Below are 27,905 nucleotides of genomic sequence, written 5' to 3' on the forward strand. Positions count from 1 at the left end.
CGCATGTGTGTGTGTGTGTGTGTCTGGGGGGGGGGGTAAGAGGGGCGGGGAAGGGGGTGACAGAGAAACATAGCCATGCTTTGTGTGCGAGAGGAGAAAGCAGTAAAGCTCGCAGGGTTCTCTCCTCAGTGCCGCTCCCCCCCTCTCTCTCCCCCCCCTCCCCCAGGCCTGGGGATTAACTCTTAGATGACAAGAGCCAAAAAAAGACACAGTATAGAGTTGACACAAAAAAGGTTATGACTGCCACAATGCGCTTTGCGCTACATTGGTAGCCCAAAATGGCATTGCCTACATCCGCAGCCACAATCAGGCAGTCTTGCCGCAACCTCCCTTCGAAGAGCGCCTTCATGAGGGCCTCCTCCGAGTTACGACCGTTCGCTACGAGGCAGCGACGTCTCAGCTCCTCCTCCAACTGCGTCGTCAACATGGAGATCTCTGCATTATCCCTCGCTAGCGCTTCAAATCCTTCATCCGTGCGGCTTTTCATGGAGTGTTGCTCCATCCCAGATGTGACACTGTCCAGCTGCAGTGTCACCACTAAGCTGCGCCCACTATCATGCGGCTGTGCGAACAGCACCAAAACACCCTGACAACAGGGCTTACCTTCGCCGCACGCGAACCCGCGCTGATGACCGTCGCCCCCACTGTCCACCGGATCTGAACCCCCCCACAACCACCTGCTGGTCTTTGATACCCCATCCCGCGTTGTGCTCAGCTTGTCACCGACGTGATCCTCCATGTCAGCAGTGCCGTTCTCTTGCCACATCGTGTGACAGAGAGAGTTGGGAAAGAGATGAACTGGTATCGCCTCAGCGTAAGCTGTGACTGCGTCAACAGCAGCACCGCCATGTTGCTTGCGCTGTGCGAGATCGCCAGTCGAGTGCGTACTTGTCATTGCCAGTACACCAGCACCGCCTGCGCTTACCCTGCGCTTCCGGTGAGCGAGAGTGATTTGTGCAGGGCAGTTGGCACATCCGTGGCGTTCTTGGGTGAGAGCGACGTCCTGTGGCGTCGCAGCACTGTCGCTGCCATGGTGATGGGCATCGTCGGATGAAAAGGAGAGACTCACCATCACGCGAGCTTGTGCCGCTCGTGGTGGTGAGAGAGAGGTGCGTCGTTTACAGGTCTCCGCTAGCGCCATCCCACACCGCAGACCAGCGTGCTTGCTATGGATTTCAGTAATTAGGCCATCGCCCCTGACGGGGTACACGCTCTGTGGACTGGCCTCGCACAACACATGCGTGTCCTGGTGTGGCTTCACCGGCTTCTCTTCTTCGGCACTCCCCGCGAGTGGCGTGATGGAGAACGCCCCGGCAACCTGAGAAACAAGCAGCAGTGCTGTCGAAAAAAAATACAGCGAGGCCTGACTCCAAGTTGTTGTCTTGCTGCCGGTCAAAGGGCTTGAGCTCGTTGACGTAGCCATCGAGTCCCACAACGAGAGAGGGGAAGGCAGGGAGGACGCGTGCAGGCGTACAGCGCTAAGCTAAAAAAAAAAACCACTAGCCGCTCAATGAGCAAGGAAAAAAAAAACAAGACTGATGTAGTTATAAAGAAAGGGAAAGCGCAAACGTACACAAACAAAGAAACGAAAGTTCCAAGCCCAACGGAACTACACACCAAAAAAAAGGGGGGAAAGAAGAAAGAGGACTCAAGTAAAGGGGATACGAAGCTTCAAAGACCTGATGTGAGTGGAATGACGCGAAGCTGCGCACACAAGCACAGCCGCTCCTCCCCCACCACACACACACACACACACACGTGTGCATGCGCATCCGCTCGTTGTCTATATGGATGTCACACTCTTTATCGCCTGTGCTCCTCTTTGCGTTCTGGTGTGTTGTTTTGTTTTATTGCAGTGTGTGATAAGCCCTGGCTGGGGGGGCAAGGAGGAAGACAAAGTCAACGCACACGCACACACGCACAGCGAGGTACGACACGTGGAGTGTAATCGAGCCCACGCCGCTCTCCTCCTCTCCCTACCACCACCACCACCACCACCGAAATCGCGCATAAAAAAAAATGGTGAAGAGAGAAGAACGCGATGCACCGAAAGAGTGCCCAATAGTCGTTGTATTCATGACTTCACCTACTACACAGTCCGTCCATGGTCAAGCATACGGCAGCAAAGGAGGAGGAGGGAGGAGGGCCGCGCACGCATATGATTAGCCAAAGGTGCTACAAACTACCCGCCCCGCGTGCACCGAACGCCAGCCTTTTTATTTTTTTTATCGGCACCAGCCGTCGGCTGGGCACTGACGTTACACGAAAGCTGGCCAATGCTGGGGGAAAAGGTTGAGCTCTTCCGGTATCGTCGATGCGACTGCGCGTCTTCCCCCTCCAGCCCCCTCCCCCCCCTCCCCATTCCACCATTTCGGTGGTCGTGGTCGCACGGTACAGGCATGCCCCCATGCCCCACCAGTCAGAACCACTACCTCACACCTCAGGGGGGGACCTCCATCTCTAAAAAGGCCGAGGCCTCCTCTACCTTATCCCAATCCTTTGGATAATACAGGTCGTAGCCATCATTGGCCGTGAAGACAGGGTTCGGGTGCCTGCCTGCATCGAAATCCCTCATCAAAACACCGTCGTACTTGTCAAGCTCGCCCATCACCGTCGGCTCATAGATCAACTCGCGGATGCGGAGTATGGTGGCTGCGTGCTGCGCGTCCACCCATCGCATGCGTCGCCGCCCCGGCGTGGAGAAGAGCGACACAACGTTGCGCATGCGCTTCTGCTCCTCAACGTCCGCGGTCACGCGCACGTGCTCCAGCAGCGGTCGGCCTATGGCGGTGAAGCGCGGTCCGCCGACCATGAGGACCTTTTTGAGGGCTATCTGGCTCCCAATGGGCGCGCGCAGACGCTGCACTGCAATCACGTCTCCGGGGCTCACCTTATACTGGTGGTTCCCGCAGTACACGACAGCGAATTTTGGCCCCTCGATGAGGGGCTGCAGCGCCTTGGCAATTGCAGGATTGGGAGATCGCAGCATCGACAGAGCGTAGCTAGAGAAGGATGAGCAAGGAAAAGAGGATATAATACATATATATAAATATATAATATATATATGCTCTCTTGGACACTCCGCGTCTGTGTTCACGTGCCGTCCCGCGTCGCTGCAGAGTGAAAAATGAAACAAAAACAACAATGTGTCGGTGGCGTGGGCGCGCAGCAGAGGCACACACACACACACACACACCAGCGCACGAGTCAGATGAGTCGGTTAGAAATATACGATGAAAAGCGGCAGACAGTATGGGGATGGCGGGAGAGCTGAAGGAGTATGTAGAAAAAATAGACATGGTGGATGGGGTGAGCATCTATAAAGAACATCTCACAGATATCAGCGACAACAACGGCAACAACAAAGATCACGTGCCTGCCTCAAGGGTGTACTGGAGCGATGGTGGCCCCACAAGCCGTTGCGCCAGAGGTGAGAGAGTTTATTCTTTAGTGTGCCATTGATGAAATCATGATTATGGGCCTGCCAGACGGAGCGCGTTGCCGCCAACAAAAAAAGGCCAAATGCCCTCCCCCAAATCGAGAAAAAACACATAGATTGACATCTCAAATGCGGTCATGTGCCACCAGCGCCCATTCTCACTTCACGTCGTGGAGGCACTCCCCCTGTCTCCTGTTTATTTCTGGCACATATGTGCATGTCCGTGTATACGAGTGTGTGTATGTGTGTGTATAAATAAATAAATATATATATATATATATGTGTGCCTCCTTCCTCCCTCCCCACCGCGGGGTACAGCGGCACGCACACACACACACAAAGAGGACAGAGTGGAGTATGCAAGAAGTGCCCCCTCAAAGCAAGGCGTAACGCTGCCTGTACTCGTTGGATGCCATTCGCCGTCGCTCCGTGGTGCCGCCTGGTGAACTCGATCCACTGCCCATGCGGACGCCCCGGTGATGGCTAGTAACGGTTGCATCGGAGCTCCCAGCTGGGGTCAAATCAGGTGCCTGCCACCCTCGCGAGGTTGCTTGTGGCGGCGACCTGGGTGGCCACAGAGATGTACCCATTGTCGGTGAAGGCGCGGATGGGGGCACCCGTGAGGGTGCTGCGAGGCCGCTCCCGTTGCGCAGATCCTCTTGTGCAACAAGCTGCTGCAAGGTAGATACGATCTGCTGATCCACACAGTGAGCTTCCTCGAGTTGGCGAACCCGTTCCTTTAGACTGGCAATGTGACGCGTTTTGCACTTGAGTTCATAACAAAGCCCCAGTGGGTCGTCAATGGAGACGACAAGCATCTCCGGTGGCAAGCCCGGGGCAGCACTCGCGGTCGGCACAGAGATGACTGCGTCTGGAGGGAGAGACCGCCTGTGGCGCCCTGACCTACTCCGGCTTCTCTCCTCTTTTCGCTTTCTCGATTTCTCTGGGTGCTGGCCAGCACCTGTTGATGAGAGAGAGATGGGCAAGAGGGCCGGCTGAGATGGCACGTCGCGTCGCTGGAGCTGCTGTTCGTGTAGCTGCAGCTCAGCACGTTTGGGGCTGAACGTCTCCACCATCAGCAGTGTTTTCGCCTCCATCCACTTCACTGCACACGCCTCGCGAGCTGACCACCAGATTTGTGCACATTGCTCAGCGTGTGCCTCTTGAGCAGACCGTACAAGCTGTAGTTGCCTGTTAGCCTCCCCCGTGGCATGAAAAGCGTCAAGCGTGCGTGCATGCACATCCTCCTCGCGTCGCAGAGCGTCAATACTTTCTAGAGCTCGTTGCTCCGCTCGGCTCAACTGATTTTGAAGAGCCTTCAGCGCTGCTTCGTGCGCTGCTTTTTCGGCAGCTCGTGCCAACTTCTCAGAGTGAAGCACTTCCTCCAAGCGCCCCTGAAGCGCCTCCATCGCACATTTGTCCTTCTGGAGGGCCGTGATGGTGTGCGCATGCGTCTCCAGCTCTCGACGGAAAACCTCCTCGCGTGTTCTAAAATCATCTCTCTCTTGTTGCAGAGAGTCTCGCTGTTGCGCACGCGCCTCCTCCAGCTCCCTTTCCAGCGTTGATATGCGTGTGTGTTGTTGCCGCTGCGGACCAGCGGGGAGTTCCACCAAACGTAACTTTTCTGATACGATATCAATGCGCCGGCGCAGCGCCTCATTCTCCGCTTGAGCCTTCTGCAGAGCAGCATCCGTGCGCTCGTGGTCCTCTCGTTCGCGGCATAACTCCTCCGCAACTTGCCGGTTTGCAATCTCAGCGTCTGTAAGCTTGCGCGTGGCTTCTTCGAAGGCAGTCCGATGAGCCTCGTCACTGGCTGCCTTGGAGCACTGCAGGGTGCGCAACTCGACATCGTAGCGCTGCTGTAGCTCGCTGTTTGCCCTGCGTTGCGTCTCACTCGCAGCGTGGGCGCTCGCGGCGGACTCCCCATACTCGTGTCGCAACACACGCTCGCGCTCATCGGTATCCTGCTGCCACTGTTTCCAAGCAGCGCGTGCACTCGACAGGTCCTCCTCCAACGCCATCACGCGATCCAGTAGCGCTTGCCGAGCCAAGTCCAGCGCGACGGCTTGCGTCTCGGCAACAACGCATCGTTGCCGTTGTTCTCTGCTCTCTGCGTCGGTAGTGCGTAGTTCATTCGCCATGGAGTCGATGCGCTGCTGCAAAGCAGCAACTCGCGAATTCCCTGCCTGGATCTCAATTGCCGCGTGCGCCAGTGCCTCTTCCTGTTTGAGGATGGCGTCGTCCCGCTCGCAACGGAGCCGCTTCTGCACCTCTTCACTATCGGCTGCCAGCCGATCCTGCGCAATCCGATGTGCGGCGGCTTCCGCGGCTCGGGTGCGGCGCTCGGCCGCCAACTCCTCCATCAGGCTTCTCTGCAGTTCGTTGCTGGCTGCGTGAGCTGCTTGCATGGTGGCGAGTGTCTGCCTGTAGGATTCTACTTCTCGGTGGAGAATCTTTTCACGTTGGTCCGCGTCCTGTTCGTGGTGTCGCCGCTGCATCAGGGCCTCTTGGAGCGCGTTTTCCTGCGCCTCCAGGCGCTTACGAAGCACTCTTTGCTCTCGCTCAAGGACTTTGATGCACTCGTCCGCTGCGAGGCGCTGGGTCCGCTCCCCGGCGGCATGTGCCTCCGTACTATGAAGCTGCCCAGTGAGAGTATCGATGCGTTGTCTCAGCTGTGTCTCGTGCTGTTCCCTCGGGGAGGCGGGAGATAGTGTAAGGTCACCACCCATCGAGGTGAGCGGGTGCATCACCGCCGCCGCCGCCGCCGGAGGTAGTGATGGTGGTGGAAACGCGGGAGCGGGCAGTGGTGCTTGCAATTGACGTGGCTCGGCCTCACCCCCCGCCAAGTTCTCTACACGCGAGAAGGGCCCAGCGCCACTACCGAGCGGCGACAGACTGCGACTGCGACTGCGACTCGCGCGTGCACACCGGCGACTCTCACTCTCCAGCTGCTGCGTGAGCTGGTCCACCTGTACTATGCGTGCATGCCGCTCGGCGTCGAGCAGGGCTCGCCATTGGTCCATTCGAAAATTAGCATTGCGCAGTTCGCCCTCGAGTTCGTGCACGCGACGGAGCAGCTGCACGCGCGGTGGCGGCGGCGACGGCGACGGCGCCGCAGGGGACTCCGTGGAGAGAAATGGAGTCTCGAGAGGTGGAGCCGACGCCAGCGCGGCGGCCGGTTTGGGTGATTCAACAAGCGAATAGACCGTTGCTGCCGTGCATCCTTTCAGTTGCGATGGGTTCTCTGTTGCAGCGTGACACGTGCTGGCGACGCTGTGAGTGTCCCCCTCCTCCCCCTCCTCCGCGCCTCCTTCGCACCACCGCGTGGTGGACGCGGAAGGTGAGAAGGGCAGCTGCTCGGTACTTGTGGCTGCAGTTACACGCGTGGGCGGTGGAGACGGCGTGCACAGTCGCCGGCCCTGCTCCCCCTGCTGCTGTTGCTGTCGCGTCGCCTCCTCCAATGTTGCTGCACGCCGAAGGGCTCCCAGCGCGTCCTCGGTAGCGGCGAGCTTTTCTGTGAGGCGGATGATGTCTGCTTCCTTTTCGTGCAGTTTCTCTTCCACGTGCTTCAGCTGCTGATGCAGTTCCACCACCGCCCCGTTGGAGCCGGTGAGTCGTTGCTGCAAATCTGCCAGGGCAGTAACGGCAGCCTCGCTGCTCCGTGCCGGTGTCCGGCACGGAAACGGCGACGACGACGACGAAACCACAGTGGTGGCCGTCAGATTGGAGGTTGCCCGCTCGCCGGCATTTAATGGAGCCGCAGCAGGACCAACACCGCTGGCGCCTTCCTGCGTGAGCGAAACAGACAGACGTCTCGGCGGCGTCGCCGCCTCGGTAGAAATCGGCTTGGGTCTCTCCGCAACGTTTGATTCGATGGCATCGCTGGAGACTATACACTGGTCGGGCGAGACACCTGAATCAGAACTCTCATCACCACTCGTGTGGCTCGCTCGCTCTGCACCGTCGTCAGCGACGATAGCTGGTGGCACACTGTGAACAGGGACGTCAGACCAAGTATGTTGCAGCGTCTGTGTGAAGGTCGAGGAGGGTATTTGTGGGGACGACTGAGTCCCCACAGACACACGACCAGGAAGTGTGTTCACAAAAGGATCACTCTCTTGAGGTCGGGAAGGTGTTTGCGATGTCGATTCCCTGTACTGCAGCTGTCGACATGGGGTTATGAGCAACGCCGAAGGTAGTGGGAAGGGGTTGTCACAACGAGACGGCTGTGGGTGAGACGCCTCGTTGGCCTGCTGTTGTACGGCCAGCAGCTCCGACAAGTCACCTGCACTATTAGCACGCAATGTGTCCTCTGCAACGTCGGTGACTCTCTCATCCCTCACCAGCTGCCTCTTCCCATCCGCGGCGGTCACTCGCATGTTGTCTTCATCTACTGGGAATGCTGCGAGGCCGCCATCGCACCACGCCTCCACCGCAGCTGTGGCCACCGTGGTACCAAAAAAAATGGTACGGCCTTGTAGACGGTTGTCGTCGTCACGGATGAGAGCGGCAGGTGGTGTGCGGGTGTGCGCAGTGGCCATTGTAGCCACCAAGGCACCCTCGCAGCGCTCGTTGGGGTCCTCGAAGGGAAGTTTGGAGGATTTCTCAAAAGGTGCCGTCGACGGCGATGATGGAAACGAGGGCGGTCTCGGCAGCGAGGAGGACGAGTGCCCTGAGGGGGCGGAAGAGGGCGAGGACAAGGCGTCTCGGTGGTGCCTGTGGTAGTCATCAGGGGTATGGGCGCCTGTCTCCAGGTCATCGGCTGCGGTAGTGCACGGGTGTGGCGACGCATGTCGCGTCTGTGACGACGACGACACGAGTACCGCTGCAAGCTCCAGAGACGGCTGCACCGGCGTCGACGACGAATCCTCTGGAACGCGCTCCGACGAGGCAGCACACGACGGTGGAATCTTGGTTTTGTTCTGTGCATCGGCTGAGCTAGTGTGCGAGTCGGATGCTTCAATGATGAGCGGGGGAGACTTCTCCATGGGGGGGATAGCATAGAGCTGCACCGACGGCGCCGCCTCCTCGAGGTCAAAGGATAGCGCTGCCGCGGGATAGGCCGCCTTCAGAGGCCTTGAGAGATTCACATCGGCGTTGCCGAAGGAAAGAGCGACAGGGTGCTGCGACGTCACCGACAGCGGTGGCATGTTCTGCAGGGCCGTTTTTTTCGGCGAGAGTGAGACCGGCGAGCTTCGTATGCTGGGGTTACTCGCTGTCCCAACGAAGAAAACGGCTATGGGCGTCGACGCCTGCGTCGAGCCCGGTGTTTCAGCCGGTATCGTGCTGCTCATAGCCACCGCCCCGCTAGGCGCGAGGGACACGAGGGTGAAAGCGGCGCTGTTGCGGCGGAAGGACTGCGGCTCGAGCGGATTGAACAACTGTGATGGCCCGTGGCTGACGGTGGAGTGCCCGCGCAGACCACTGTACTCGCCGCAGAGCTTTGCAGGGGAACCCAGCTCAGCCGACATGGGTTCCGGGGGTGACGGACACCGTGGGCTCAGGATGCGTTGGCTGAGAAAGTGAAGCGGGAAAAAATCCGGCTTGACCAATGGAGACGCGGACGAGTGGTGTTGGGGGGAAAGGTCACTGCTGTACGCGACTGCTGATGCCGGCAGGCACACCGCGGCCTCACCCTTGTTGTCCTCTGGGTCAGCGGTGCCGGAAAGACGGGCTACCATGCGCTGGCACAGCTCCAGCACTCGATCACAGCCCTCCTTCGTACGCCTCAAGTACCAAGTATCCGGAGGCATACTCTCAGCGAGCGGCGATACCAGAAAAACGCTCCCGGACTGGAAGAGCGAGGCATCCGAATTCCTCCTCTCATCCGCTGTTGCATCGCCGTCTGGCTCCCTCATGTCCACGGCACCCTCCCTAGACGCCATGTGCGACTCCGAAGAAAGCGGCGACGGGGAGGCCAAGTTCAGATGCTGTGGTATGGGTACTGTGCGCCTACCACCACCATCACCATCACCACCAGCGAGTGATTCACTTGTATCAGTGAAATCTGTGGCGGCCACCACTACGCCTCTTCCCTTCGCATTCTCTCGCTGCAATACCACGGCGAGCTCATACTGTTGGGCGGCCATGTGCAACCCACAACACGTTTGGCGGAGATCCGCGAGTAGACGATTTGTGTCCTGAAGGCGGCGGTGCAGCTCAACATTCTCGCGTGTCAGTTTTTCCACATGCCGTGTCAACAGGGACTCCGCCTTCGAAGACGGTGTCGCCGCCGCCGCGCTCGCGCTGGCTGTGGAGACGGCTTCTCTGGCTGTCGGGGAGCTGAGGCTGAAGCCGCTACGAGTACCGAGCCTGGGAAGTGGCTGTGGCTCAGCTTCATGGCGTGCAGGCATCGTGTCTCTTGTGTCTGTGTTGCCCTCCCCCTCCCTTGCATTTCCCTTCCCTACCTCTTGCTCCTTGATGAGAATCAGCCGCGTCCACAACGGCAGCACACAGCGTTGCAGGAACGCCCCCGCCACAACGCGTTTTGCCTCGGTCACAAAAGGACTCAGCAGTGAGCTCTCCCCAACGGCCCCGCCGCGAGCTTGCACCACAAAGGACATCCCCGATGCCTTCGACGTCGGCACAGCGGCGTCGGCGCCCTCCTCGGGCGAGGTCGGCGACTCTCCCGCTGCCTGCTTTGTCGTTTGCATCATCTGCGCCCCAGCGCCTTCGCGAACAGCAGCCAGGTGACTTTGCCGGTGAGGGGTTATTCCCGGAGACTGCGGCAGCGGCAGCTGCTGTTGTTGTTGTTGCGACGCTAGAGAAGACTTTTGTGGCGTCTGCTCTTCTTCCTCCGCGCTCCCCCCATCCATCTCACACACACCAAACGTATGTACTTGCAACCGGCGCGAGATGGGCACAGCGGAGGCGAGGGTCAAAACGCTCAACCGGTGCGATGACACCTGCGCACGTTGTGGTCGCAAATGTGAGGTTCCGCTCAAAGATGAGTCGGCGCAAGGTGGTGAATGATCGCAACCGCTGGGCGTGCTGCAAGTCGCTGTGCTGGCAAACTGCGGGGCTGCGGTACTGTGGGCGTCCACGAGAATCAGCGGCGACCCACTCAGGCGGCCGCCCTCAGTCGCTTTGGGTACGGTGGGAAGAGGAAGGTCCAGCGTCGTGGTTGTCGAATGAAAGAGACGCACTGGTGACGCTGCCTCGATAACACAAGACACATCACTGGAACTGCAGCACGGGAGCGCGCGAGCAGCGTCGAGGGCACTCTTGGATGCGAGGTGGGTGCGAAGGTCAGGAGAAGCGGCGCTGGTGTTGTCGTCGTCAACGCTGCCGTCACGGGAGACTACTGAGAAAACAGCGCCCGTCTCAGTCTTATCCGTTCGTGTGCCCACACCGAACAGTGGCGACCGCTGCCAGCCCAACGCTGAGCCGGCTGCCTTTATGAAGTCGCTGGCGGCGTCGCCCACGCCGCTGTTCCTGTCATCGACTTGGGCGGCAGTACTTACCAGACGCAATCCTCGTCCGTCAAATGGATAGCTGTACAGGTTTTTCGAGTCGTCTGTGTCGAGGAACGGCGGGTTCCATCCTCTGGGGACGCAGGTCAGCGGCGACGGCGAGGAGCGGGGCTGGAGGACTGCAACCTGAGCAGGGGAGAGGGAGGGCGGACGAGCCGGGCCAACGCTGACGTTGGCAAAAGACAAGGGTACGAATTTGAATCCACCTCGCTGGGCACTGCCGCCGACGAGTGTCTCCCGCTGCTCTACTCGCAACTGGGACAGCGAGGTACCTGAACCGCCTTCTGTCGCTGCAGACGCCACTGCAGCGACAGAGAGGGTTGTTGTGCTCTCTTGGTTATCTGCGTGCTGAGGACAAGCCGCTTCTTTTTTCAACGACGCCCAACGAACTTTCTCATCGGGCGCGCGTGCGCTTGCTTTGCCGTCACCCTCTTCGTCTCCGTTCATAGCTGCCTCCGACACCACTGTCTCGCTCTCTTCGGCGAGGGTTATGGGTTCCGTCCCCCACATTGGTGCACCAGTGTTGGTGATCAGATGGGGTAGCAGGAGGCACTCTTCGCACTGGACAACCACCTCGTGTACATGCTGCCACAGCTGACGCTCTGCTTGCACTCTCCGCGCACCGCCAACAGAGCCGCGCAGAACTGCTATAACGTCTCCGCGGCCCAGAAAATCATCGAGAGGCTGGCGGAGCGCACGCAGTCGGTGGGTCGCCAGCGCCCACGTCAGGCGACGCAGCACCACATCCAACGGCCGCGTAATGCTGTCGAGCACCTCATGGCGTACGTGCAATAAGCTTAAGCGCGACAGCGTCTGCAGGCGATGCCGTGCCGCCGTGGAAAGGTCAGGACACAAGAGGGAAACAACGGACGGCCCGGGAAGACGTCTGCGGTGCGGTGGCGTACTCTTCTCGGTTTTATCGCTTCGCCCCGGGTGGCTCCCAGTACTCGTCTCTTCGCTGTGAGTGTCGTCACACCACCACTCGCGGCGGCACTCTTCCTTGTCGCACACGTAGCACACATCCACGTCGACGATCACCCTGCTGGAATCACCGGCTGGAAGCGCAGGATTATCTGTAGGATTGCATAGCAATGGTGCAAGGGCGGCTCGCACAAACGCCAGTGCCGCACGGTTGGCCAGCGGAGGGAGGTCGTCACAGCTTAGCGCGCGCCACCGCACCTCTTCGGTGATCAACTCCGCTGGAGTTTTTTTTGCCGTGCCTTCTCCCTCGACGACCGCCGCTTCACCACGCGAGGCGCCGCAATCGCGCTCCGTGACGACTGGGCTGCCACCTTCGTGACAATGCTCATCACCTCGCACCTCTTTGCTGCAGGCATAAAGCTCTGCTAGCAGACCACTTAGCAACACCGCCGTCGCAACGTCTGAGGCGAGACGCACGGCCAGGGCTTGTGTACGGTGTAGGTAGCCCGCTGCAGTGATACACAAAGTTGTCGACACAGCACTGATGTCCCCGACCTCTTTCTGGTGCTGCTGCTGCTGCTGCTGTTCTTGTTGCAGCCTCGAAACACCACGGCCACCGTTGTCGCCGCGGCCCAGTACCTCAGCCACTAACCAGCGCCACAGGAAAAGGTTTCTAAAGGGCACGATTGATGCGGCAGGTGCACTGCTGCAGATAAGCTTCTCCCGCTTGTACCGCCTCCCTGACTTGAGGATGCTACGCGGCGAGCCGGCGAGGGAAGTCTGCCGCTCAGCTGAGGCCGCAGCCGTAGTGGTGGGCGACTGCTGCAGCAGTTGCGATTGAATGCCGTTATCATCCGCGAGACGTGGGAGGGCTAACCGCTGTGGCGTTACACCTGAGTCGACCTCGCGAAAACTGACACGACGCGTTTGCAGACTTGGAGAGTGTGGTGATACCGCTGTTGTCACCAATGTAGACAAAGCGCGTATGGTGTGCGGTCTGCGCGGTCGAGAACCTTCCTCTTGCGTCTGCTGCCGCTCGTCTGTCGCCGAGCGGCGTTGGTGTAGCGTCCGCTCAGGAAGCGGGGCTGAGCGGGCGCGCCGCACCGGCACATTGACCGCATCTGCGGAAGAGAGCTCAGGATCAAAGAAGAGCTGATTCAAGAGCAAGTAAGAAAGAAGGTCAGTGTCGAACGCTCTCTCTCGCACCACGGCCTCCATCCTTGCAACTGTGATGCGACGACTGCCATACACCATGGATGGAGTCACCGCCTGCACACGACCGAGCAAAACGCGCTGGCTACGCAAGTGGTATGGCGCCCGTTTACGTGCCGCTGTGGCAGCTTCAGCAGACCCCCCCTCCTCCTCGCTGTCGTCGCCATCGTTGCCCTTGGAAGACTTGGCAGACGCCGTGAGGCCGTGCTGAGACACGAAGCCACCGGATACGGTAGTCTCGAAAAACAAAGGGATGAGCACGTCGTGCATCCAGTCCATGATGAGCTCCTCCGGTGATTTTCCTTGCATTGTCGGGGCAAGCGGCTCTCGCAGCGCGGCGCGCACATGAAGCCCTCTCCCACGGCGCCGCGGCTGCGCCCTAATAGCATTACTACTCTCGTAGTGTTGCACGTCGATGTTTGACGACGTTGGTTGCCCCGAACCCCCCTCTAACGGAGCAGCTTTGCCCCAGCCGAGGAGACCTCTCAGACTCAGCCCTGTACTTCTCAAAAAGCGACAAGGCTGGTTACCAGCGGCGGAGCTGGACTGAGCACCCTCAGATTCTGCGCGAACACCCTGCGTTGCATCCGCAAGCGTCGCATCTTCATCGTCATCGTCGTCGTCGTCGTCGTCGTGCCTGGCACCGCAGAAGAGTCTGCGGCGCGCCTCGACGGCCGTGGCGGCGGCAGCGGCGGCGGCGGACCGCAGCGCCGAGGTCTCTGTGAGTGTGAAGAAGAAGGCTGGCACGGAGGGTGAAGAGACACTTTCGGTAATCGATACCACCGGCACATTGGGACTGTCGACTTGCTGTGAGTCGCATTCAGAGCGCTGGCGTGCTGTGCGCCGGTGCCGAATAGCCAACGTGACGTACCGCGCCGTTGTCTCCACTTCCACAGGGGTGCCAGAAACCTGCACAAATTGTGCAATCGCCAGCAGCTTGCCCCAAAGCGCACATTCCTGGCGTGATAGACAGCGATCGAGGGCCGAGAGTGTCGTTGCACGTTCGAGCGCATTCGACGTTTCCGCCAGCGCGGCATTCTTGTCGCTGAACTCACTCCCGCCCTTTCGTCCCTGCCCTTCTCCCCTGAGTGTGGTGGCGCTGCTGGGGTAAACACCGCAGCCATTCTGGGCTGCGGCCATGCGGCGGGAATAAAGATCCCGGTACGCCTCTGGCACATCGGTCTCATACCGCACCTTCGCAGCAGCTTCCTCCTCCAGCGACACCGCATCCGCGTGACTCGTCGTCGAGTACAGCACATCCTCCCCGGTTACTTCGAGAACAGCTGCCGTGTAAAAAGCAGGTGTACGGAGGAGATCGTGTGCGCCGTCTTGGAAGCCGCGCAGTTCGTGGTCGGCCTCCAGTGCAGTCATGGCGGTTGCCGCACCATCCGTGCGGGGAAATACATCTGCGACTGGAAGGAGGCGAACACGCAGATTTGTGCCGCCGCCACCACCACCGCCACTACTGTCAGGGTTGTCGTCGCTTCTGGGTTTTCGGCCAGGGGTGTAGCGGCGCACAAGTCCCACGACAAAGGGCGTCGTGCACATTGTGGGGTTATACCTGGATGAAGGGGAGAGATGGAGCAGAGAGCGCAGCGCCCGCCACACAGCGTCCTTCGCCGTCGTGACAGGAGTGGCAGCTGCACTGTTGTTTGCCATGGGAAGTACCGGTGCACCAGCAGGTGACGCTGAGGGGTAAGTTGGAACCGTAATCAGGGGTGTGCGCTTCAGGAGCACTCCAATGGTGGTGACGATGTCCCCTGATAACACAAGTCTCTCCTCCACCGATATCGCGTTGTCTTGATGTGCTAAACGGGTCGCACCCGCGTCGAGGGTCGAGAGGAGCACCTTCGCCAGCCGCGCGAGGTACGCATGAACGTTTCCTTCTTCGCGAACTCGCTGGCTCGGCCCGTGCTCATCAGTGCCACTGCCGCCGAGGATGCCTCCTGCACCACCGTCTGCGAGGTAGAAACGTGCAAACGATGGGAAAGCGATGGTAGGCGGCTGGCCAGCCCCAGTGTCACCGGTACCAGCACTCAGGGGGGTGTGGTGAAGGACATCGGACAGCTGTCGCAGAATGGCATCAATAACCACGTCCTCCTCGTCCGTCCCTTTCTCAGTGCTCTCCCCAACTTGAAAAATCGTTTCCTTATTCAACGCTGTACCGCCCCCGTGCGCGCTGCTCGTACGCGCATCGTTGCTCGTGCATTCATGTTTTGTAGGTGTCCTGACGTTGGCCGAGCTGTCGGTTGCTTCCATGGCGCTCCGAAGCTCTTTCTCAGCCAAGGTTGCGGCGAGAACGTACTGTGCAATGCGAGACGGCCACGAACGCATCGCGGCGTTTATCTCCGTTGCATGCAGCGGGCGAACAACGCCGCGACGGGTGGGTGGAAGGGCCGAGAACCCTCCGCTGGCCGCCGGGAGAGCGCCGTCTAAGCTATCTGCTTCCGGCGGTGGTAAGGCAAAACTATTTGATGCAAAGGCCTTCACATCAGCGCTGCCACGGCTCGCGCTTTGGTGCCGCTTCTTCGCAAGATGGGGCTCCTCCACAGCTCCCACTGCTGCTGCACCGCCACGCTGGCGTGGTGGAGACGATGGTACGCCTCGTCTGGTGTAGGTGTAGTACAACTCTTTGGCCTTGGCGTTGCTGCTGGACACGCGAGCATGCGCAGACGAGGAAGCTCCCACTGGAGTAGAGAGACTGCTCCAACTACGACTACGAACCTCAGTGTTCTCCACCGCACCGTACTTGTCGGCCACTCGCCGAGCAGAGGGATGCCGGGGCGGCGGGGACTCTTCGCCCTCAACACCTGTGGCGTTGGCGCATGTACTTCTCGTCGACGTTACGACATGCGGCGCTGCGATCTGTGCCCCCGAACCCTCCGCGCCCGCTTTTTCCAGTGTGATGGCGCTGGGCATGCTGGGGTAATCACCAATGAGCTCCGGTTGACTGGGAATCCCACCTGGAGCGAGTTGCACGTACAGTAAGCAACGCAACAGGTGGTCCTCAACCTGCTGCGCGCAGGTGATGAGGTGCTCTTCGTCCACGTCGTCACCGCTGTCGTCAGCTCGCGCCGACGGCGTGCTGGACGCCTCCCCCGCGGCTGGGGAGTACAACTGCTTCGCCATGGAGCGGTCCTTCGCGATGGAGCTCGGCTGGGTGGTGCCTGAGTCATCGCCAGCAGATGGCACCAACAGACGACGGTGCACATACTTTGCGATAGCAGCTAAAAGCGTTTCCACCGCGTCAGCAGACGACACAGGAGGTGATGATGCAACACCGATAGTGTTCTTGGCAGTGCGTGATGATCCTTCACGTTCAGGGGAGGTAGCGGTAGCCATCCCCCCAACCCCAGACAACGCCCGCGACGACACCACAGAGTTCCCTCCGCAGGCTATCGTGCTCGCCACGGACGGGGTGGCGTCGACGAGAAGCTTGTCACCACGCATGGGCATCAATTGACCTACAGCTGCCTCCATTGCAATGTTTGATATGGCTTAACACTTTCCTCTGTGGATGAGCGCGCCTTGTCCTCTATTTTTTTTTCGGTGTGGCTCGTCTCTTCGAAAGTCGAGCGAAGGGTATTCGTGCGACCTGCGCAGATGTACACCGTAAAAAAAAAAACGTGAAGGGGGGGGGAAGGACGGGGAGGAAGGGGAGGGGGGTACCAACCCACCCAAAAAAAAAAAGAAACCAATTTGTTGAGCGCGACGGGTGTAAAAATACGTATGAAGAGGGAAGAGGAGGGGGAAGAGAGAGGGGGGGGGGGGGGGAACAAGCGAGGAACAGTCATAACAAGGTTTCTCTCAACAACAAGCGACAGCCAAGGACAACAACACAAAGACATGAGGCAAGACGACGACAGGGCAAGTGAGACCACCGCTACAAAAAGTGAAGGGGGGGAGGGGGGGAGTAACACTGAAGAACCGCAACGGGTGGGGGAAAGAAGAGGGGAGAGGAAAGGGGGTGGTACAGAGAGCAAACAACACCAGCAGATTATATGGCTATTATCAACAAGCAGGAAATTCAAAAATGTGTATGTCAGTAGCCAGGTGGCGATTCGACCGTGTGTGTTTATAGGGTTGTAGAAACGTGTTTTTTGTTGTTGCTGTTATTTTAGTGATTGCGGTAGAAATGGGCGATTGCCGGTGGTGGTGGTGGTGGTGGTGGTGCGTGGTGGTGCGTGGCTTCGGTAGAGGTGGAGAGTGTGTATGTCAATGGTGGAGTGTGTAACAGAAAAATACAGTGAAGTGGGTGTTGGACCTAAACTTCGGCGTTCCAAGAAGAAAAAACAACAAAAAAATGTGCACGTGTGTGCAAAGCCACTGCAGTTTATGAATCAAAAACACACAGGCACACACACACACACACAGAGAGAGAGTGAGACAGAGAGAGGCACACGACGGTGACCTCATCGACACAACACAAGAAGAGGAAGGGAGTCAGCACTTGAAGGGTATTGATAATAATAATAAAAAAGAGGAAACACACGTGAAAAGTGAGGGAGTGAGCTTTGACATTAGAGGTGACCTCCTCCTTCTCCCTCCCCCCCTTTTTTTTTCTCCTCGCAGGGAGGCGCTCGTATTGGAGAGGTGAAATCTGTACGGGTGTGTACGCAGCAGCTTCTCCTCCTCCTCCTCCTCCCCTTTTTTAAACCCGCTCTCCCACACTTACACACTCACACACACACGCGCGCTCCTCTTTATGCTTTTCGTGTGTGTGTGTGTGTGTGTGATGGAACCTATTGCTTCGGTGCTTACGCCTCTCCCACCTACTAATATCTGTCAATGGTCGAAGGAGGGGAGGGGGGGGGTGTATTGGTCCTGCCGCTACAATCTGATCTCTCGCAGAGTGGGGGGCTTGCGGGAATGAGAGGACAGTGAAATAAATCCTGAAGCAACAACACACACACACACACAAAAAAAAAAAGAGCTGACGCGACAAGGTAGTCATAGTAGTGATGGTGGTGGTGGTGAGGAGGCGGTGCCACAGTCCACGCATGGCCGGGACGAGAGAGAGAGAAAGCAAAAAAAAAGAGGAGATTGAGACAGTGGTGATGGAAATGGGGAAAAGGGATGCAGGCGCAGAGGTGATGGGCTTCAACATTACCTCGAGGAAAAGCAATGTGGTCACACTGTATCGGTGAGCCGAACACACTCAAGCGCCTACAATAGCCCCGGCCACTCTCGGTAGCGAGGGCGATAGAAGTCCGCACGATAATCCACAGAGTACACCCCCACAGGGCTCACCTGATAGAATACAACGCGTGGCGCAATGCACACAAACATATACACATCTACACATGAACGTGTGTGTGTGTGTGTGTGTGTGTGTGCAGAAGCACTGATCCAACTACGGTGTGTTCTGTTGGCCGCAGGCCGGGCATGCACAAAATTGAAGTACGTGCATTCTCAAGCATGCGATGTTGGGATCCCTTTCTTTGAGCATGCCAGATCCTTCTGTTTTAGGTACATTCATATTATGTCAAGCACAAGCCGGGGGGGGGGGGGGGGAAAAAAAAAAAAGAGGAGTGCTGTGAAGGTGAGTGGGAGACGCGCGTGCGTGTATGTGGGAGGGGGGGCGACATTGGGCAGCGAACAATCACAGGAGCGTGTTCAAACAAAGCCATCTTCATAACCCCGCTGCATGAAGAGAAGCTCCAGCGATTATTTAAAGGGAACAGCAAAACACACACAGACACACACAGACACACACATAGAAGAAAGAAAAAAACATAACCAATGAAAGACAGAAAAACAACAACAAAGGAGGCTCTGGTATTATCTGTCGAGAAAAGGCGACGAGAGATGAGACTTGCCTTTTTCTTTTTTTTGGGGGGGGGGGGGGGGGGGGTGGAGGGGTGGAGCGAAGCAACCAAAGGAGGAGCGACATCACAATGAAATGAGAAACCAAGGGTCTGACCGGCACACAGAAAGCAAAATTATGACGGCAACAACAAGAGGAGGAGGAGGAGGAAGTGTGGGGAATACCACGGACGCCCCCTCCCCCCCCCCACACACACAGACACACACACACACACAGGCACACATATATATATATACTTATATGCGGACACACGACGACACGGAATGTAAAACTGTGAGAGAGCATCGGGGTAGGGCTATGCGCAAAGGAAAGAGGGAGAAAGCAAAAAAAAAAAAACATACGACACGATTCATGGATGCACACACAAAAAAGCACGTCTCCATTAGTGAGCAGACGTATCCCTCCCTCCCTTTTTTCAAAAGCCTTCCCAGTAGCAATTCCACTGAGGCACCTACACACCACAGAGCCTCCCCAGCGGGTGTGCCTTAACCGAGTAACCCCCCACCCCACCCCTCTCTCCGTGCACGCACAACACCGTAGAATCCAATACGCCATGCAAGAGAACGCGGCATCATCTTTGGACGCAAGTGCTTTCATTTCTGCTCTCTCTCTCACATCCACGCTGTCTCCGCACACGCTATACCTCGCGTTTGCTCGGAGGCCTGTAAGCCCCGATCGACGTCCCCGCGGCCGCTGGCCGGTACGCACCCGCACTATTGCTAGGAGCGCTCGGAGGCTTGTAAGCCCCTGTCGACGTCCCCGCGGCCGGTGGCCGGTACGCACCCGCGGACGACGCCGTGGTGGTCGGTGCCGACGGCTTGTACGCCTCACCAGTCGAGGTTGGCGGCCGGTACGCTCCGGCTGAGGCTCCAGCAGCGGTTGGGGGCTTGTATGCACCAGGGCCGCTGCTGGGCGCACTCGGTGCCGATGGCTTGTACGCCTCACCAGCAGACGTGCTTGGCGGCCGGTACGCACCCGTGCTGGGGGGTTTGTACGCACTGCTGCCGCCTGCAGGGGGGCGGTAAGCCCCAGCAGAGGAGCTACCGGAGGCCGGCGGTTTGTATTCTTCACCGCTGCCGCGCGCAACCGCGGGCGCCGTCGTAGAAGACGGCGGGGACGCCATCAGAGTGCTGCTCTTGGTTGGTGGGACGTACTTGTTCCCGCCCGATACCTCCACCGTCGTGGAGCTCGGGGACGATCTGACAGGCTCCTGAGGAGCCGCGGCCGGTGCAGACTCACCGCCCTGCTCCTGCGATGGCAGCGACGTGGCCGGCTGCTGCTCCTGCTCCTGCTCCTCCACCTGCTGTTGTTTCTGCTGCAGCTGTGGAGATTGCGGTTGCGGAGACTGTGGCTGCTTGCGCGCGTTGCCAAAGGTCTCCTCGAGGGTCGGCAGATTATCCAGGCTCAGTCCTTGAGGCCGCGGTGCATAGCGGTTGTTTGAAGTCGTGGCACTGCTGCCACCCTCCCTGGCGATCGCACCGGTCGCATTGCAGTGACCACGCGCCACGAACTTCGCGACTTTAGCCTCTTTCGGGGAGCCCTCAGGCGACTGTGCCTCACCGTCGGTGCCACCAGAAGCGGCCCTCTTTTCAGCAGCCTCGGCCTCTTCTCTAGCCTTTTGCTCGGCAGCTGCCTGTAGCTCCTCCTGGCGCTTTGAATCTTGCGCTACCTTCACGGCGTCCCACGTCTTGGGACAGCGCGCGATGCTGGTCATGTTGAGGCTCACAGCAACCACTGGTACCGCAGTGGTCTTCTCAGGTACGGGAAGCGGAGACGCACTGCTGGCCGCCGCCGAGAGGCCACTGCCACCAGCATTTGCCACGGTGATGGGCTTTGCTGCGGCAGTGCTCACCTGTGGCACCGTCTCCAGTCCAAAACCCCCGAGCGCCGGGTCATCGGCAGCCTTCTTTTTGGAAAGCTTCGAGCTCTTCTTGCAATTTTTGTTGAGGAAGGCGTCGAGGTCCATTGAGCTCGAGACACCGAAACAGCAACAGCGAAAAAAAAAAATCACCCAAAAGGGAAACGACTCTGGTTAAACCTTTTTTTTTCAAGCTCCACCCACTCCTGTGTATACGCAGAAGGAGGCGGTTTGTTTTTTTTTTGGGGGGGGGTGTCGTCAAGTGCGCCTCTTCCTAAGCCGCGCTGTTCTCAACGGGTGATGCTAACACCTCGAGTGGCAAACCCTCAGGAGATGATGAGGAGAAAAGGAGAGAAGCCACGCACGCCGAAAAGAGATGCGTGGGTGTATATATATATATATATATATTATTTATGTACCTGTGCTTCTCCGGAGAGTGGCAGAGCAGAGGGGAAGAGGGGAAGGGAGGGACTGTCACACCGCCGGATTGGAGTGGGAGAAGCCAAGGCTTCTATTAAGGGGGCCGGGAGGAGAAGAGTGAGTGGGTGGGCTTTAGGTTTGTTTTACAAGGCCTTAATAATAACGAAAAACGGGGGTGAGGGCTAATGCGCAAAGAAGCCTTGACGAGTGCCAAAGAATTTGAATAAGACAAATACACACACACACAGTGAAGCGAATATAAATAAAGGTAGAGAAAAAGTGGGAGGGCGACTGCGGTGGGGGGAAGGGGGGGGGGTGGGCAAATAACCTGCACGAGCTGTTCCTGTACCAGGAAAGAGCGATGTGTGTGTGTGTGTGTATGTGTGTGTAGGGGGGGGGGAGGTGCAGGAAGTGTAAAGAGGAAGCACATGTAGTCCGATGAGAGGATGCAGGATGACATGCGCATCAGTGGTGAACCGACTTCCTGCAAAGATGCCGACACATGAGCGGCTCATTGCAGCCCAGGCACGCTAACCGTCATGGTAAGGGTGATATGTGCTTACGAGGGAACAACAGAGAGAGGGGGTGTGGGGAAGCGGAGGCGGAGGCGGGGAGAAAAAAAAAAGAGTAGCCAAACGTTTTGCGGCGAAGCCCTCTTGTTTCTGTTCTTATATATGTTTGTTGTCTTTTTTAATGGTCTTTTCCCCCTCGTGCTGTCCTCAGAGCACCTCCACGCATCACGGAGTGGAGAGTGAGCATCGTAAGTATGGGCCACATGCCGCTTTGATTTGTTTTACAGGGCAGACAAACATTTGAAATGTCAAGTAATCATACATACACAACCATACACACACCAGAGGCAATGGTGGAAAGAACAAGAGGGGGAAAAACAAGGCTCGAAGGCGGGGGAGGGAGGGAGGGAGGGGGGGGGCGTGACGAGAGCGTACAGACGCATACCTTAGATTCATTTTGATATCACACACACACATACACACACACACACTTACGTACATCGCCCGCCCATCCACCCACCCACTCACCCATCCTCTCAAAGGCGTCAAGAACTATTTAGAAACGAAAAAAAAAGGGGGACGACAATTATTTCGATATCCACACATCTTAGACTATCCAAACAGACACTGCAGTCCACAAGCTCGGCGCACGCGCACGCGCTTACACAAATGGAATAGGTCAAAAAAAGGAAAAAAAGTAGGTGGGCGCTAACAAAGAACAGCAAAAAAAAAAGAAGAGGAGGAGGAGGAGGAGTGCTTCCATGAGAGCGCGTGACTTTTACATCCGTATTTCAATCATGACAGCACACCGCTGCCGCACGCCGTTTTTTTTTTACCTCTTTCAGTACGGAGATGCAGCACACACACATACACAAAATATATTTTGTGTGCGCCACAGAGCAACTCGCGGCTGCAATTCCACTGCGAATGGGGGGGGGGGAGGACAGAGAGGGGAAAGAGAGAACTATGTACATCTCGATATCCCAACCAGATAGGGTAGAGGAGCGAAGGGAGCAGGGGGGGGGGGAGGGGCGTTCTTTTCCTTCACAGAGGAAGGGAAAGGTGTCGAAGCCCAAGTAACCGAGGTAGAAAAGCAAACGGGGAGAAGCAGCAGCAGCAGCAGCAGCACTACCTCTTTCCCCTATGCGCTCTCTCCTTACCCTTACCTGTCGCTTCATCCCTTCCATCAACGAAAGAAAAAGAGAAAACTATAGAAAAGGCCTCGAAATCTCGAAGCAAAACCCACAACGACCAACCACACAAATATATATACACACAACAAGGGGAGAGAGAGGGAGGGGAGGGGGGAGGGGGTCAAAACAAAACAACAAAACAAAACAGCACACACAATACCCGAGCAGAGATTTTACGTGGACGTATGTACATCAACAAAAAATGAAAAAAAAATAAAAAATATACACACGTACATGTACATACACATATCCACCTATATATGAAGCGAAATGACGGCCAGCACACACAAAAAAAAAATGTCTAGTTTCTAGCAACTGCGTCTCTGCCGAAGGACAGGAGTGTCAGTACAGAGCTGGTGTAGGTGTGTGTGTGTGTGTGGGGGGGGGGAGGAGGGGGTATGACCACACTAATACGTAGGTGGGTTCAGCGTGTTCACTGTGGAGTAGTGACCATCACGCATCGAGGTGGATTTGTACATGTTCGCGTGTGTGCCTCCCCCCGCTCTGCTTTCGCTTCCGAGTAGTCGACGGAGGCAACATGTGCCCTGATGAGGGCACTATCGCAGCTGCCACGGACGCTACAGCGTCTGAGGCAGCCTCGACGGTTGGATAGACAAGGTGGTGCCCTGAAGACCGATATGCGCCGATGGCTGGTAAAGTCCCAGCGATGACCTCCGAAGCCCTGATCTCCTCCTCCCCCACGTCTAGATCGGCATCATTGCTACAATGGTGGGGATGTAGCGACGCCATCGCTACACCATGGCAGTCTTGCTTGCCTTCGTATAATTGCGAGAGACCGTCGACGTAATGAGCGAACCGGTGCCGGTACGCATAACTGCCCTTTTTCTCCACAGGGGCCGAAAAGGTGGATTGCCGGTGCAACGGCCCGCGGACACCCACGTTTGCTTCTGATATGACCTTGACGTCCTCGCTGTACATCCGCTGCTTTTCCTGTGGTGACCGCCGCGGGGTGGATAGCCGACGAGCATCTCTCGGCGTGTCCTGGTCCCTGCTGTGATTGCGGGCGATGCTGTGAAGTCTCTTCGCGCTCTGTTTGCTCAACGAAGACTCGTCAGTGACAGAACTGCAGTGATGGTCGCGTCTCCTCTTGGGTTGACACGCCTCAGGGATCCGCGCAGACTTCGACGCCAGCGGAGACGACGCCGGAGTGGCTGTATCACCCTCAATTCCTGGGTGGTTATCAAAAATACGATTATCGCTCTGTCCGGAAGTCAGTTGGTGTGGTTGCAGCTTCTCGCTTGTGCCCCGCTGTTTGTACATCTCGAGCGTGTCACCTTGCAGGTCAGCAACATCCGAGCCGCGACATACGCGACGCTCAGAGGAGTTGTGTAGACCTTTTCTGCCATCGGCGTTGTTCGCCACTCTGTCGATCCCGTGGCCCCCACGGAAGGGCACGGCATCGGATGACGTCGAAAGGCTCAGTCTGATTTCTGTGGTGCCTATTGCGGCAGGTGAGTGGGTATTTGACTCATGATAGGACGGCCCCTCACTCAAGTAGTCGACACCCCTCCCGACAGTACCGCTGCCTTTGCCGCCTCTGTGCCGTCCACTCAGCCCCGAGGAGCCATCAGCGAAAGGTGGTGTCCCGAGTGCCTTCTCCCCCGTTACGGTCTCCGGAGGCTTCGGCGAGGGACTCCTCCTCTGTTTCGACGACGGGTCTAGGGAGAGGGTCGTATGCGAAAGGCGATGGTACTCTGGTTTCTGGGGTGGGGGACGCGGGTGCCGCTGCACACCCTCACTCCATGAAGGAGTATTGGACAGCTGCTGCTGGGACGGACTCTTCGCATTGGTCTGTTGCCGGGGGACCGCTGACGGTGCTGGTCGACGACTTCCTTCGTGGTGTACCTGATACGGTGCACTGGCAACGCTGCCGCTGCGGAGATGAGGTAGCACGACACCATGAAGATGCACCTCTTCGCGGAGGCCGATGAGGGAGAGGGGGCTGCCACGCGTCTCGGACGGCCTAGGCACGTGTGACACAGCCGGGCAAAGATCGGTTGAGGCCTCAAAACTGGCAGCAGCGTCTCGTCCACCGCTGCCGCCCTTCCCGTGCAGCCCCGCATACTGCCTTGCCGGCTTCCATTTCTTCCTTTTACTGCTGGGACTTGGCGTGGCGTTGGCAGCCGTGCCGTTCCGGCTGCGCTCATCGGTGGAAATGGGCGGTGCGCGGGCGGCGTCTTGGCTCAGCCAGGGATGGCGAGGGACGGGATCCTCCAAGGACGCTTCACGCGGCCCTGACGGAGGAATTTTTGGTTTCTCCTCTCCGCAATCGGCGATCGCGTCTGCTACGTTGCTGCTGCTGCTGGTGGTAGTGGTGGTGGTCGCAGCCACAAGGGCGGCGCGGAGCGACTCTACCCTCTCCTGCTGCCGCTGAGCCTCTGCACGCCAGTACGCCTCCCCAGCCTGGTAGGTCTCGAGTGCTTTTTGCAGCTCCTTCTGATGCACCTGGTTGCTCCGGAGCCGCGACTCATACATGTCTTCTCGCACCCGCATTTCGCGCAGAAGCTGCTCACTTAGCAGGATACCCTCCTTCAGCTCCGAGACCTGGGCCGGATTCGGGGCCCTCTGAAAGGCCTCCTGCATAATCTTAATCTGCTCGCGCATCTCGCGAATAACTCGGGCCGTCGGAGTCTTGTCTATTCGTGCGTGGTTCACGACACTGCGCGCTAGCATAGCGTAACGCAGCGTCGACTCCGTTTCGCTGATGTTCGAAGCCCCGGGTGACACGTTGGCGCACATGACGGTGAAGCTGTTGCCGCCGAGGTTGTCAGAGAGGACGTACGTCAGCAGGCTTTCTCGGTACGGGACGACAAAGTTTTTTTTCTGTTTGCTGCCCCCAGTGTTCGACTGCGAATTGCTGCTGGCGGTACCGCCACGGTTGCTTACCAGTCCACTAAGCACCCGTCTCAGTGTAGATAAGGAGGCGTTGATGCTGTTCGCCTCTGCGAGGTGTTTGCCGGTGGTCTTCGAGTTCGTGTTGCGTTCGCTTCCAGCCAGATCGACCAGGTTGATCTTGCTCGACGTCTCCAGCGTCACATCCCGTCCCCGCACGCGACCGCCAGTGGCCTCGTGTCGTGTTACCGTTAGCTGGAAGATAGCATGCGAGCGGCTCGACTTGGCGTTTATGGCCGTGCTGCACTGTGTACGAAGTGCGTTGCCGTGCTGAAAAAGCTCCTCGCACTCGACCCACGTGCTCACCGAAACTGCTGTCAGCCCCTCCACGTAGATGCCCTTCGATGGGTGGTGTCGCACCTTGAGCGCACGATATTCCTCGCTGTCAACCCCCTTCTTGTCGAAGCGACTGCGGTAGCGCACAATGGCGTTCTTGGGCCTCTGCTTTAGCAAATCCCGCACCTGCTCATTGTAGATCTCCATGTAGGAGAGTTGCAGCTTCATTGCGGCTGACTGCGTCGACGATGAGGCTGCACCGCCATCATGCACCTCGGCGTTGCGCATTGCGACTTGTGTGAAGAGCAGTTGGCACAGTCGAGGGATCAGCCCTGGGTGCTCTGGTGTCCCCACCATGGTGTACGTTTTGCCGCTACCTGTCTGACCGTAGGCAAACATGCAAGTGTTGTACCCTTGCAACGCGGTGTCGACCAAGGGAATCGCGAGATGCTTGTAAATGGCGACCTGCTCCGCCTCGGCCTGTCGCTCGTGCTCCAACGCGTTTGTCGAGAAAGACGACCACAACGCTGGATTAGGAAATCCTTCTTGAGTCTCATTGGTTATGGAATAGAGCTCACCACTCGCGGCTTGTGGCACCGGAGCAGAGGACAGAGCCAAGCTGCCCTTGGGGCATGGCCCCGCTGTCACTACTGGCGCGAAGCTGCTAAAGACGCAATCGTACGTGAAGGCATTACGCACCGGTGCCGTAGCGTTGGGGTCTGTGGACTGTCGCTGCGGGTCCAGCAAGACTATGGTTCGTCCATCGTCCTCGACTTCCACCACGGGCATAGGCGTGCTCTGAGTGTGGAGCGACGGCTGACCGGCGTCCGGATGTACAGCACCGAGCTCCTGCGAATGTGCGGCGCCAGGGCTAATGGTGGCTACTGGTGGTGACGCATTCAGCGACTTGTGTCCTGGCCCGAACGGGTGCCGAGTGGATGAGCGCATGAAGCTGCCACGCAACGCTACAGCGTCCCCCGAGTCCTCAACACTAGCACGCCTCTCCTGCTGCCACTGGCGCACTTCCAACTCTGTGAAAGGGCGAATACGCGCAGCGACCAGGATGCGAAAGTCCGTCGCCTCATCTCGCTTTGAAATTGCGGCGACCTTTCCTGGCGCCGAAACGGGAGGGAGGATGTTTGACGTTGCCAGCGAGCTGCCCTGGTGAGGGAGCTGATATGCGGAAAGGCTGCCTATTTCATGTACATCCTCGGTGTATGGCGGACTCTTCGTGTCACCTCCGTCTCTCATGACGCCTACAGAAGCAGCCCTGCAGAGAGACGTTCGGAGAGGGTGGGGGAAGAGGGGGAAGGGGGGGGGGGCAGGAATACTCTTCAGCAAGACGTTGCGGTCAGCCTATAATGGTGTTCACGTGATAAGACATAAGTTGGAAATAGGAGGAGAAAAAAGGGGGAGGGGGGGAAAGAGAGGGGGGAAGGAGGAAAGGGAGGAGGTAACACGATGACCCGAGCGACTGTGCGCAACAGCGCTCTCCCCTGAGAGGCACCTTTGGCCGTCTCACGCTAGAAGGTGTACGTGTGCAAGCGTGTGGATTTTTATGTGAGCATATATATACAAATATATATGTATATATATATATATATTATTATTAGGGGGAGGGAAAGTAGGCTGGCACGTGACTCGGTAGCTTTGTTTCAAAGATGGGTGTAGCGCGCAGCTTGTTTGTGTTTCTGTATTTCATTTGTAATGGCGTGTAGCAACGGACGAAGGGGGAAAAACAAAAGAAAAAAGCGAAATTTTTTTGGAGGAGGAGGAGGAGGGAGAGGGGGGGGGCGCCAGCGCCAGCGGCAGGAGCAGATGGGCGCCAATATATACCCATATGAAGATATATATAGAGAGAA

General features: G+C 57.9%; 4 protein-coding genes across 4 annotated transcripts; all 4 read right to left on the bottom strand.

Moving 5' to 3' along the window:
* Positions 1 to 2,440: 2,440 nt before the first annotated feature.
* Positions 2,441 to 2,989, bottom strand: JKF63_06722 (uncharacterized protein; the record flags this gene model as incomplete). Its single annotated transcript, XM_067902671.1, has 1 exon — positions 2,441 to 2,989. One exon carries the CDS (start codon positions 2,987 to 2,989, stop codon positions 2,441 to 2,443), a length of 549 nt encoding a protein of 182 aa, XP_067758564.1.
* Positions 2,990 to 3,564: 575 nt separating this feature from the next.
* On the bottom strand, positions 3,565 to 16,524 carry JKF63_06723 (uncharacterized protein; the record flags this gene model as incomplete). Its single annotated transcript, XM_067902672.1, has 1 exon — positions 3,565 to 16,524. The coding sequence occupies one exon, from the start codon at positions 16,522 to 16,524 to the stop codon at positions 3,814 to 3,816; it is 12,711 nt and encodes a 4,236-aa protein (XP_067758565.1). The 3' UTR covers positions 3,565 to 3,813.
* A 2,984-nt stretch (positions 16,525 to 19,508) lies between these two features.
* JKF63_06724 (uncharacterized protein) lies at positions 19,509 to 20,837 on the bottom strand (the record flags this gene model as incomplete). The annotated part of the gene is made up of 1 exon (XM_067902673.1): positions 19,509 to 20,837. The coding sequence occupies one exon, from the start codon at positions 20,835 to 20,837 to the stop codon at positions 19,509 to 19,511; it is 1,329 nt and encodes a 442-aa protein (XP_067758566.1).
* A 2,470-nt stretch (positions 20,838 to 23,307) lies between these two features.
* On the bottom strand, positions 23,308 to 27,294 carry JKF63_06725 (uncharacterized protein; the record flags this gene model as incomplete). The annotated part of the gene is made up of 1 exon (XM_067902674.1): positions 23,308 to 27,294. One exon carries the CDS (start codon positions 27,292 to 27,294, stop codon positions 23,308 to 23,310), a length of 3,987 nt encoding a protein of 1,328 aa, XP_067758567.1.
* Positions 27,295 to 27,905: the final 611 nt, after the last annotated feature.

Source organism: Porcisia hertigi, chromosome 14 (assembly GCF_017918235.1).
Source record: "Porcisia hertigi strain C119 chromosome 14, whole genome shotgun sequence".
NCBI classification, from domain to species: Eukaryota; Euglenozoa; class Kinetoplastea; order Trypanosomatida; family Trypanosomatidae; genus Porcisia; species Porcisia hertigi.